This window comes from Spea bombifrons, chromosome 5 (genome assembly GCF_027358695.1).
Source record: "Spea bombifrons isolate aSpeBom1 chromosome 5, aSpeBom1.2.pri, whole genome shotgun sequence".
Classification (NCBI taxonomy): Eukaryota; Metazoa; Chordata; class Amphibia; order Anura; family Pelobatidae; genus Spea; species Spea bombifrons.
Genome location: NC_071091.1, coordinates 99973596 through 99987303, shown reverse-complemented (window position 1 = coordinate 99987303; position 13708 = coordinate 99973596). Strand labels below are relative to the sequence as shown.

Sequence of the window (13708 nt, the reverse complement as noted above, 5' to 3'; positions counted from 1 at the left end):
GCAGCAGCAATTGTATCCCGTATGCATTGACAGAATTTGTTAAAGGTTTTGTATAAAAAATGATCAAAATCCCGAAAATCTTAGAAGCTTAGAGGTGGTCATTTGACCGGCGTTGGCAAACACATGCTCTGCACCTCATTTCTCTAGGGGGTTTATTCACTAAATTATCACAGTCACAGTTAGGTCCAACCTCATTTCTCATTCACGAATGGCCAATTTGACCATACTTAAAAGTTGAGGGACATCTCAAGAAACCCGGAGCTGGCAACAATCCCAGATTTGTCAAAACAAACAAGAGCAACCTGTCCCAGCAAATATCAGCCCGTGTTTACCCATTGTACAGTGCTGTAGAATATGATGGGGCTATATAAACCACTAGATTTAATAATCTAATGGGCATGCTGGGAGTTTTTCATGCTAAATGCCCAAATGGGGAGAACAAGACATGTGACCGAAGCACAACTCTCGTCATGTAACATGGCCATGGGCTGAACATTATGTGATACCATGACGCTGCCCATATGTAGGGGATAGAGTCAGTACATTTCAGTTCATATGGAAACTCACTGGTGATAGCTCGGCATAATATAAAGTTATGTCGCTTTAACCCCTTAAGGACAATGGGCGGTCCCTAAACCCATTGAAAACAATGCATTTATAGCCCGTACATGTACAGACTGTGTCATTAAGGGGTTAATAAATAGTTTCATGTTGTCTAATCAACTGTAGTTAAGTAAATAAACCCCAGTTTTCCACAGAATTCCATAATCCAACTTCTACAGAGGTTATCCACCCTCTAAGCACCAAATAGAGAACATACAGATTGATCACACATTGGTCACTTAATGAGTTAAAAGGCTGAACGTATACATGTGATGCTCTCTTCTCTACTTGAATAAGGCTAAGTGGTATTTTATAGATGCTGCACGCGGATCTTGGAAACACACCAAACGCATTAGTTCAATTAACATATATATTTATTTTTTTTTTATTTTTTTTTAGAATTTAGTAGTTTTCCCAAAATCTCACACTTTTAGAAATCATTTTTTTTTATAGTTTAATTAAAACAGCACACTGTACGAAATCTAAAATAAGCCACACTTTGAAACAGAAGATGTTCATTAAGCAGGGGCCACATTTTCGTCAGGGAGATTGATTGCCCCGTCAATAAACTTACTAATGTATTCTAAGGAAAAAGAGATCTTATTTTGGATTAATTTGCTATGAATTAATGAGTGATTTATTTGACATGGCTCGTTTGAAGATGGTACTTTGCAATGCAATTGGACTTAAGAGTTTTCCTTTAGTCTTACAAAATAATCAATATTGCTAAGGAATAGCGTGGGAGTGAGCTGGTGCAGTAAAATAGGACATATGTTTTTTGATCAATTTAACTTTATTTAATGAGTTTTTTTTTTAAGCCGTTCAAACTTAATTTTGTTCTTTGCATGACTTCCCTTTCGTGACTCAAAAAATCTCCTCTGGAAAGAGATATTCATATTAACACAGATTTTTTACTATCTGTTACCCACAGTGTTTACAGATGGCAATGAGTTATCCAAAATTGCTTTTAAAAAGCTACAAAAAAATAGATTATATTTAACAAAAAAAAAAAAAAACATAATTAGAACAGGTAAGTTTTATGTGCATAAGAATGGAGATCAGGGATATAAGAGGTGTCCTTTAATGATAGAATATGATGTTCTACAACATAAAATATATATTGAACAGTAACACATCATAGATATATTGTTATATTTTATGGTAGAAACCATTTTTCCTCTCGGTTTCTTTTTTAGAATTAATTATAAACATTCTTTGTCTATGAAATTTAATATTCTCATAGTCTTTGTCATGGGCAGAGTGTCAATTGGCACTTTAAGGCCATCGGCCGCCTGATGATGTAAGTGCGTGTGGCTGGGCACAGCAAGCCACTGACCATACACACCAGCATCCGATGTGCCCAGTGCTTGGATTCTGTATATACTACCTATGTTTATGTTTGTTTCACACCATTATTCTGGTTCTCATGATCGCCTTTTCAATACAAGGTAAATGTTTTTAATAAATGTTATTCAACTCTATTTTTTTTATTCCCCATCATAGATAGATGTATGAAATACTAGGCTGAAAGAATACACGACTAGCTATACTAACATATAATATAGATACTCAGAAGTGTTCTTCACTTAAGAACAGAGGGTGACGTTCTTAGTGAAAACGTTAAAACCCTTTTACGCGGTAACACCAACAATCACCCTCTTAGACAATTTTCATGGTGAAAGAGGTCTTATTGAAGATGCCTAGAGCTTTTTATTAGGACCTTCATAGCTCTAGAAATAAATGACCGTGTTTCACGCATGACAAAATACAGATATGTTTGACTGATTCCAGGACACTCATAATCTCATGGAGAATTGGGCCCTGCGAATAATTTGATACCATTTGCAGAGGTCTATAATTTATTGCTAAAAGCAAATGCTTAGGCCGTCTATTTGGCTCTTAGATAGTTTGAGGGTTTTAACCCTTTATTTTAAAGTCTGCTCTAATATGAGTGTTATTGGATGCATTTTTCTTAGTTTGATTCATGGATCTTGTCTGTTAGATAATTAGATTTTTAGTTTCACTACCATTTTTATTAATTTTCTTTTGGTTCAGGATTTTTTTTATGATGTCATCGTTTTCTTAAGGGAAAGATATAGTTGTGGTCACCATCTATGACACCATTAGATTCCGTAACACCATTACTATAGGCAGTGTAAAAATAATTATCCTTATTGTTCTTAAAATATGACAATATAAAAATAGTGATGTTGAAACACGTGAAGACATACTTGTTACAGAAGGATCTGCAAACAAATAAGAGGTCTCTGCCTTGTGGACACTCTCCGGTGCTTGTGATAATTATTATTATTTTTTAAATTAATATCATTTTTTTTTTTAGTTAGTACAAGTCTGCTGCTGTGCGTTTATGACGTTGCTGAATATATGTGAGTTCCGTGATTAAGTTAAGGCAGAACTCTAGAGTATCTGGAAGGCCTTTTGGCTTTTCTTTACCATCCTGAGAAAAACAAAGATTCCCGCATAGTGTTTGTGTCATGGTGATCAGCGTACAAAATGCGTTATCAACCTTCAGACTCTTCTGCGATCGCCATTTAAACAGAAAAGAAAATACTGTGAATTAGTAAACTGATCTCAAAACTTTGACATTAGGTAAATGTCAACATCAAAGACAATCTGCATAAAAATTGTGAAATCATATCCTTTTTTCAAAACATTTGTGTGTTGTAACTTTCGGTTTCATATACATAGCAATTTGTATAGTTCCTGTCGGTTTCTGTTCAGTTCTTGTAATTAATCTATCCGTCTGATTCCTCTCTTCCTAGAAGACCGTTTTTTTTTCACAGTAGTACAAATCTGGAATCTCTTATAATTTAGAATTATGATTCTCATGCATTCACTCTCCTATTCTTTCATTCTTAAAGGAACACTTCAGCTATCATATGCCATTAATGCATTTGATCGTGTAGGGGCCCTTTTAAATTTTCTTGAAGCAGCCAATCACTGGACTGTGGAGAGAGCGTTCTGCTGCAGCTCTGGAGGTGCAGCTTCTCCTTAGGACAAGCCCCCCCCCGTTTCTTTTGGAACAACCTATTAGTGCCTCGATGACAATATATCATTCCTTGAATAAATATGAATGAGACAGAATTTTTGCCAGAAACATATCTAGAATATCTAGAAACATTTGGTTTTTTTTTATTTCTACTTTTTTTTTTATAACCTTTAGTTTTCCACTAGGAGTTCTTAAGCAACAAAATCACTACGGCAGAAAGCTACAGTCAATTCTATTGTGTACATAATGACAAATCGATAAATGACTCTGCCCTTCCTTGGTCGGTGACTGTCCCTTTAATTAGCATTGCCTATAATCCTATAAACGAAAGGGTTGTTTACCTGACGCTGCTTTATTGACATTTAGAGCTATATTTTTCATATTTAACAACAAAAGTGACATCCCCTCTGTTTGATAAATAGGGGTAATTAATTTTGTTAATAACTATGGAAACTTTAGATAGTGTCTTGTGAACTTCAGACGCCTCTATGTCCTAGACACAAATGCTAATTTAGTACTAATAATTATTAATAGTGCAGGAAAGGCGACGCGGGAATGGAGCAAGTGCTAGGTAATATTAAAAAATGAGACCTATTTTCACCCAAAAAAATGTTTATTGAAAAAGTTCTTGGCACGCAGTGGAAACTTATTATGCAGTCTGTTATTTCTCCGGGAGGTAATGCGTTCTGAGTGCTTATATTCCTTCTTTTTCTATCTAGCTTATGACTTGCTTGTGGATAGTTTCCTCAATTTAAAGCACTGGAAATGCCGCTATATTTACATAATATGTCTCGGTGAAAAATGATCGTGATAATCTTTTCCAGAGAAAAGGGACTTTTTTTTTAAATGCACTTTTAAACTTTCTATCAGTTTGATAAACTCCACAGGGACAGAAAAAGCAGATGTATTTTTTTTTCTTTTTTCATTTATTTGATTTTTTTAAGCATATTTCATATTTACATGCCGAGGAGGACGTGTTTATCGCAATAAAACTTTCTTTTTGAAAGGATCCTTGTAGCTGGTGACTGGATGCGCTTTACCGTGACCCTTAGAAAGTTTGGTAAAGTTTTGCCTGTATGTATTGATCTGATATCGTATAACTAATCTGACCTTGACACAGCTTGTCATGTTTAGAGACCTCCTTCAACTGCGATTTTGTGGCGATCTCAAAAAAGCCAAGAATTAGAGAAGAACGTTACCTTCCTACAGTGCAGTTTGTAGGAGGAAGCCTAGGTCAGGGCGAGATACATTGACTAGGACCATGTTAAGTGTTGTAAATGGTCTATTGCTGTGTGTTAGAAAGAGGGTCCTTGGCACTCTCAACTACCTATTTTGCAATCAGAAGCAAACGTTATAGCGAGATAAGACAACATTAGCCTGAGCCCAATGTCTGACTTGGCTCGTTAGGAGAGAAGGAGTCCCAACCATAATGGTTTAATCAGATCTTCTGTTTTAATGTTTAGCCCTTCAACATGTGCAGATCAGCAAGAGCCTAGGCCCTCGGTCAGCTCCCCAATGGCTCGCTCATCCACCTCCTGCACTTATTACCTTCTCAGTAGACCAGTAGATTATGGGGTAGGGGGTTATTTGTTTCAGATTTGAATAGTACCTGCGATGGCGCTCGTAGGTAATTTGTAAATAAATAAATGGACATAAAGATTAACTAATGCTAGCAAAGGGAAACCTCTTAATATGCACATCCAGAAACATGGCATAGTGAGACTTCATGCAAAAAAGTACTACCTACTGCAATAACTAAGTGCTGTCAATCTTCAGTAGAGCAGTCTGCCCGGTAGAGATCTTTTCCCACAGATCTTCCGCTAAAAGATTTTCAGAGGCATTGGTCAGGAGTGTTGACCGTTGGGTCCGAAAGACACGGTGGATCTTTTTTTTGTCATGTGAAGAAGGCACATAGTACCTCGTTAATCCAGATACTGATTTTGCTGGGGTTTTTTTTCTCCTGGAAGTTTTAGGTCTAGTAAATAAACCATGTTGATTTGCGGAAAGTAGTAGGAATGTAAACTAGTATATAAGTAACAGTGCCGAATGGTCAGCCCGCTCCTCTTTTTATCTAGAGGAAGAAATATTGGGAAATAAAGCTAATCTCGTGGCAGATGATTAGAACATTAATGATTACCTGTGCATTTAGATGAAAACGTTAACAAAAATGTTTTTTTGGGAGTACATATACATATAATCATTTGATTTTATTTACTTGATAGTTCATGTTTCTTTGTTTGCTTAATCTAGATATGGTCCGGAAAAAGAATCCCCCTCTGAGAAACGTTGCGAGTGAAGGCGAGGCACAGATACCGCAGTCTGCTGCACCAGAGAGAGAAGATATTGTCAGAAATAAGGAATTTTCCACTGATCCGATGCAAGAAAATAGCGAACAGATCGATTCCGTAGAACACAACAGTGATGATCATTGTTCCAATGATCAAGAAGCTTCCTCCAGCTTTAAAAAGGACTCTGAAAGCTTGGGTTTAAGCGAAAGGGCTGTATTTAATTACAGCCAACTTAAAGGCAGAAATGCTTACGACGAGGTGACAGACAGAAATATGTTGGCTTTGTACTCGGCAGATTCTAGGGTGATTTGTGAACCCTTAAAATCCCCAATAAAACCAGATGCCGATGACACTCAAGAACTGGGCTCTGCTGCATCAGGGGACGCTTTGGAGTCAAGAGATAAAAATGACATGTCACCAAGGGCTACAGACTACACAATGCAAAATGCTAAAGTAGATTCGAGTCCAACTACGATGGCCTCCGAAAACCTACAAGTGCCTTCAGACGGGAGCACAGGGCTGAACAAATCCCAAGCTGTCCTGTTGGTCAACGACAGCTCCGATTCAGCTCCTTTATCCCCCGAGCTTCAGGATTTCAAATGCAACATTTGTGGGTATGGTTACTACGGGAATGACCCCACAGACCTGATCAAACACTTCCGAAAATACCATCTAGGCCTCCATAACCGTACCAGGCAAGATGTTGAACTTGATACCAAAATCTTGGCACTTCATAACATGGTACAGTTCAGCCAATCCAAAGATTTCCAGAAGATGAATCGCTCAGTGCTTTCAGGTGTCTTACAGGACATCAATTCTCAGAGGCCAGTTTTACTAAATGGTACATATGACGTGCAGGTGAGTACAGTTCTAAAAATCATTCTAATGCTCCTCATATATTATACTGATTGTAATAATAATAATAATGATTATACTCAACCGATGTCTTGGCTCAATAGTGGGCACCCGAGGTGGAATAAAATAATGTGATAATACACAACAAGAGTTGTGGGGGACAATTATTCATTTTCATAAGTTTTGTGATATGTAATATGGCCAATCACCACATACCGGCTGTGGCCAGTAGATTTTCAAACAGGCAAATATGGCTACCATGCACACGTTGAATTATTAACATCTTCCATTTGTCAATCTAGGCACATGTTATTGGGAATTAACTATAAAAAGGGATTCTAGTGCAAGGTATGAAAAGTGGTCTTATCACCGTAGCAACCAATGAATTGATCTTACTGACTCAGTCATTCACCTAGTTGCCCATTGTAGAAGTCAACCGCCCTGTGTTCGTGCAACTGCCCAGATTGCCCAGACTTGCCAGATTCAGCACACAAACAATTCTCAGTAATTAAAATAATTATGCGAGAATATTATTGGCTATATCTGTATATTTATTTTTATGTTTGTGAAAGAACCTGCATGCTTAGTAAGGCTATCGTAAAGCTTGATCTCCAACAGTTTAAAGGCTACTCCTTTGGTCATAATAGTGCTTGGTTACATTACGCCGTATAAAAAAAAAGGTGGCTAATTCAGACACGCTGTGCTTTTTTTCTAATAAATATCAGATAATTATAGAATGAAATCAGGAAATACTACACATGTTTAAAGCCAATTAACGCTCATTATTTGGGTGTGCTTTTCCCCTGTGAAGCTTCAGTACGGTTGAGTCAAACAGAGATGAAAGGGACTGATCAATTTAGCTGTGTTATAGCAGCTCAACATGTATCATTCTTGTTTTTTTTTTCTTCCTTTTTTCTTTTTTGTCGGCTTCTGACTCTTCAGCTATTATGGAACAGAGTTTTGTCTTGTATGAGTAGTAACTTGGTTGGCTAAATCTTATTAAGAACAATCTAATTGAGAATAAACTATGGAGATCTGTTGTGGTCTGAAGGCATCTCCCTCACTGCTACCTAGTCCCTGATCAATAAGCTATCCACGTAAAAATGGGGGGTGTTTATTAAAGACATCGGCAAGCATTAGGACTTTAATCTTTCTTTTGTTCGCAGTCGGTACAATTACTAGACTTGCAGAACGTAATAAAAGTATAACTCAATATGAAAGCTCAAGTAAGTTTGAAGATTAAAACCAAGAGGGAAAGAAGAAAAATATATCCAACCAAACTTAATTTTAGCAATCTGATGTGATACAAGGCCCCCCAGTGGGGAAGGCATTTATAAACTAGGGTGATGGGCTTGACTATAGTAGGGCTTTGATGTGGCTGCTTAATTCCCAGTTTGTTGGCTCAACCTAGTTTTGTCGCACAAGCGAGCTTTGTGATTATCGTTGGTTATATTTCCCTTTGGATCACACAGTTTCATTATGTGGACCTTTTAGCATGCCTTCTAACATTTCAAATGGCCAAAGAGGGACTTTGTGACCAATTGACAGCTTTTTATGAAGCCAATAAGTAGAAGAATAATGTGTTTTGTTGGCACTATTTCATTTATAAACCAAGGTTTCCGTACACTTTGATGTGACTTCTATCGCCGTAGAGTACTGTGATGCACTCATACCCGGCAAATACTTTGAGCTCCTAAAAAAGAGAGGCTTAAGGAAGGAAAGACGGACAGAGGGTTTTGGACCCAAAAGGGACACTTGAGGAATATGCTCTAGTCTAGCTAATCTGTAGCCACATGGTTTCTAGATTTTAAGGGTTGACATTGTGTATGGAAAGTGTACTTTCCGAAGTCGTGTAACATGTAATCAGATGAAAATAAAACTATGTTCTATCAGAACCCTGCTGTTCTACCAGCTGGTATTTTCTTCAGGCAAAAATACTTGTCTGGTGGACACCAGTTGACCGTCTGAGTCAGCCAATAAAAACCAGTTTGTCACTCTGGGACAACGTATATATGTCAATATAAAATTCAGATGATCGGTTACCTTCTCAGCTTTCTTTTAATAATATGTATTCAATAGGAACTCATTATGCCGGTATAAAATTATTATGTGAGAGGACCGCGCTCGTAAGACTAACAAAAGCAGATCATTTTGTATGACAAATAAATTATATACATGTTTAGGAATGCAGAGGAAGCGGCAGCATTTGCTTCAATAAAATTTAACTATTTTGTGGCTCATTCAAGAATCATTGCAAGCTCTGTTTTAAATATAGTTGTTTTTTTTAATATAAACCCTACAGACGTTTTACTGTAACTCTTACAAATATATATTTTAATTTTTTTATACTTAAATTTAAGGTTTGTCAGCGCTTTTAGTTTAACAACTTATGGCATAGGTAATGGTTATATTAATTATGTATTTTATTCATATTAATTATTTATATATATATATATATATAGCATATATGTGGTTTATGACAAAATCATGAAAGATTTTGTGGTTTTGAGAAAATTAAAATAAAAACACTTTACATAAATTGATATAAATATAAAGCATGTTTGGATAAATTTAAAGTACATCTGGGGTGGGTTCAATGCCTAAATGTTACAATGCTGACAATGTTTTTATAGTTTTTTTTATTGTAATATATAATGTTAAAATACAAAAGAGCGACGTAGTGCTGCAGGGGTACATGTCAGAATATATAGTCTTCCTTAGTGGAGTGGCAGGGGGCTGAGTATGGGTCAAACGTATAGGTTAAATGAAACTATACAGGAAAAAGTGGCTTTGCCGCGTAGACATGCTTTGGATGTCAGCATCTTGCTAACGTCGTAGAATGGTTTTACAAGAACGTAGACGAGCGTTGAAGGTGAACAGAGGCGAAAAATTTGTCTACGTCTCCATAATGCCTTCTTAACCCCTTAGTGACAAACCCTGTACATGTACAGGCTCAAAATGCATTGTTTTCAATGGGTTTAGGGACCCCCCATTGTCCTTAAGGGGCTAAAACCCGGTAACCAGACATAGAATATTCTATGGGCCGTTTATTAGGGTACATATAATATGCAGGTTTTTAAAAATTATCATATGATTTTTTAATATGTCGAATAATAATATGCTTAGCTGTAACGTTTATTGTATCACTTTAGGAGTAACGTGAAAGAAATGGGGCATGGGAGGAATATATAAAAGCTTCATTTTCTCAAACGTTCGCTCACAATTCCACTCGCTTTTTAAAGAAAGGTTTTTTTGTTTTTTTTTCTGGGACCTTCAATATTTCTCCGCTGCCTGCTCTGCTGTTAATTAAAGGACAGCTGGTAGGCTTAATAAAAATTGCTTCAATGTGTTGAATGTTCCGATATTTTTAGGGATACTCAGATATTCTTGTAATGAAGTCTTATTAAAGCAATCAATCAGACGGATTCCCTTTTTTTCTGTTCAGACATATAACATTTCCTGAATTATTATTTGAAATAAGAAAATGGACGTCGTTCGACATGTGATTCCTATTTAATGTTGTAGGAACATTGTGGATATTGATACATTTCAAAGGCTGCTATTAAATAATTGAGATTGAGACGTATATGTCCTTACCGATGTCTGCTTATCGCGAAAAATGTGGGTTAGGGCAAAAAAAAAAAAAAATACTAGTGTTAAAATCCTGTTTTTTTTCACATATTTTTGATACCTTTCTGGCTTCATATACTGTATTTTTTAAAGTGACGGTTCGCGTATGTTGACGTCCAGTATTCGCTGCCAACAGAGGTAAAATTTTCCAGATCCCTTTTACCCCGAGGGAAGCTTTTTAAGGAGGGCATGTAATAAAACCACAGAAGTGGGGAAGAGAATAGTAAAAAAATAAAAAAAAAAACTTGAAATAACATAAAGCAAATTGCATTGTTCTTTTTACATTCAGCTTCCGGTTAGTAGGGTACGGGAGCACCAGACCCAGTCTTGTTACTGCCGAAACACAAATGACTAGAAGTTAATAGTCCTGCCGGCCGTTCTTCTGGATCCTGAGCCAAAGCCTTCAGCATTATGCCTTCTTCAGGATAGTCTTACGTATAGCAATATGATTTTTTTTTTCATTTCCTTAACTGAACGATTACGGCAGGTGTGGATCATTTTTTATTATAAAACACTTTAACCGCAAGTCTCTTACCCTCCAGCGTCAAACAAAGCTCTCTTGTTCTTGAGCCACTTACTTCTTTAAGAAATAATTAAATGTAAAGCACATCTGGTTCAGTTTACCATACATTGCTCACTTATATTTTGCCCTCTTTAAGTTGATTTTGAATCACCTGGATTAAAAAATAAGGAAACTACCTTGTAATTTTCTTCCATTGTGGACCAATACATACCGTTGTCCATATAACTTACTACTGGAGACATGGAGACATCTTTACATACATGAAAGAGTTAATTTAACCCCTTCCACATAAATCCAATGACACCACTGAAAACTAGAGACATCTTCTTAGTCTGGTCCTGATCCTATGCTCCTCCTTGAGCATAAGATCCAATATATATGCTATATATAGTAATGGAGAAAAAAGAACACCACGCCGAGCTAATTCTTTATGGCTATGCTAATGAAGTCCTGTTTGGACAATGAAATCCTTTCCCACAAAGTTCAGGCTGGGCGATTGAGACCGAGCCATTCTATTGTTTGCCACAAGGCAGTATGATAAGGAGTCAGGGTGTTTGCCTAATAGCTGAGGCTAAGATAACAGAGCTAGAACATATACAATTAATAATAGGCAAAAACATTATGTTTAAATGTATGTAATAAACATGTTGGGTGAGAGCGCAACTCTGCTAGAAGAAGCCAGCTCGCCACTAAATATTCAAGAATCAAGTCAGACACAATATCAAAAGAACAGAGATTAAAGAGAGTCGGTCGTCTGCATTCATCTTAATCATAATGATGTTTAAGTAGGCATTTAATCTTGAAAATGTGTGCCACTTATGCTAAATACAAACATTTTAAAATGCTATGTATACTAAATATGAAAATGTTAGGTTCCCCCTGGTGACGAGTCATGTTCACACTATATTAATGTCTTCGGAATTTAGGTATGACTTTGAGTTGTGTCGGGAATATCGAGAGGTGGAGGCAAAATTAGCAGGAAGAGGTGGTCGCTATTTTGGAGCGAAAATGGGACCATATGTCAAATGGTTCCAGATGAGTAGGCGGTCAGTCAACTTCTGATGTCGCACAATGCTCAGCCGTGTGATGTTCCTAAAGTCCGAATTGTCACCTGCCAACCCAGGGGTGGCCAATATTTGCCCTTAAGGGGGTCAGATGCCGCAGAAAGGTCACTCTTCACCCTTTGATAGTTACCGTATTGGCTCGAATATAGGCCGCACTTTTTTCCCCCACTTTAAGTTTTTAAAGTGGGGGTGCGGCCTATATTCGGGCTCTAGCGCCCGACGCCCGGGACATGCAGTCCCGGGCGCCGGGCAGGCAGCGGGGTTAAGATACAGATCCCCCGCAGCGGTGCAGGGGACCTGCATCCTTCTCCCCGATATGCTCAGACAGCCTCCCCTGCCAGCACTTCCCACGGGGGGGGGGTGCCGGCACGGGAGGTTATCTAAGCGCTTTACCTCTGCCCACCCCCGACTTACCGGAGCAGACTCCCGGGTGTCTTGCGGGGCCGGCGGGAGACATTTACGCAATACGCGCATGCAACTTCCGGTGCCGGTACCGGAAGTTGCATACGCGTATTGCGTAGATGTCCCTCGCCGGCCCCGCAAGACACCGGGAGTCTGCTCCGGTAAGTCGAGGAGGGGGGGGGGCAGAGGAGGACAGCGGCAGCGTATCGCGGGGAGGGAGGACAGCGGCAGCGGATCGCGGGGAGGGAGGACAGCGGCAGCGGATCGCGGGGAGGGAGGACAGCGGCAGCGTATCGCGGGGAGGGAGGACAGCGGCAGCGTATCGCGGGGAGGGAGGACAGCGGCAGCGTATCGCGGGGAGGGAGGACAGTGGCAGCATATCTCGGGGGGGGGGGACAGAGTGGCAACATGTTTTTTTGGTGCTTTTTTAAAGAAAAAAAACTTTTTCTTTAAAAAAGCACCAAACTTTTAGGGTGCGGCCTATATACGGGGGCGGCCTATATCCGAGCCAATACGGTACTTCCACTTGTTCAACATCACTTTCATTCATGACTCCTAGAAGTTGTTTTTAAGGCAAACAACTCAAGATCATTTTCTTTCAATTAAGTGATTAATTAATAATTTTAATGATTGCTGACATCTGTAGTTTTGTGCCCCTCTCTTGAAATAGTTTTAGGGTTTTGTGGTTATAGCAGTCATTTAAACGTTTTATAGCATAGCTTAAATAACTACCACTGAACCGGTAAAGAAAAATCAGAAGATTAACCATAGAGGACGATAACCATGGAGATCCGCGGAACAGGAAGTTAAAATGGCTGCTCTCGTGTTATACTCATAAGACGGGTTGGGTCTCGGTTCACAATATGACCACTTTACCTAGATGTCTCATTCGGTGGGTTATTTTCTTCAAGCCTGCCCAAGGCCTAACCCAGGGCAGTTCCACCAGCATGCCACCATTCTTGCTACTGGTCCTGATGGGCTTCAAGATGTGACATCATATCCCGACGTGTGGCTTTGGCGGAAAGGACTGAGCTGACTCAGTGCTGCCCTCTATAGTGTTAATAGGCCAGTTGGGGAGTTCAGTCGTCTCCTTTTTAAACAGTGGCATTACACGGAGCCTGATTGTCCAATAGGGGGATTGGGTCTGCTGCCTCCCCCCTTGGACCTGCCACCCTACGTCAGAATACACATTTCCTTGTAGCATTTTTCAGCAATATAACCTAAATAAATTATATATATATATATATATATATATATATTTAATGTCTCTCTATTTCATTTTTTTTCTGTGAGGTGTCGTATTTTCGGGAGGTAACAGAGTAAGAAACAAAGG

General features: G+C 38.5%; 1 protein-coding gene across 1 annotated transcript in view; it reads left to right on the top strand.

Moving 5' to 3' along the window:
- The window catches only part of TRPS1 (transcriptional repressor GATA binding 1), a 133668-nt gene that overhangs the window by 30621 nt on the left and 89339 nt on the right, over window positions 1-13708 (top strand). The window contains exon 3 of the mRNA XM_053468270.1: window positions 5864-6759. Coding sequence (XP_053324245.1) covers window positions 5866-6759 — 894 coding nt within the window. The 5' untranslated portion in view covers window positions 5864-5865. The remainder of the gene's footprint in view (window positions 1-5863; window positions 6760-13708) is intronic.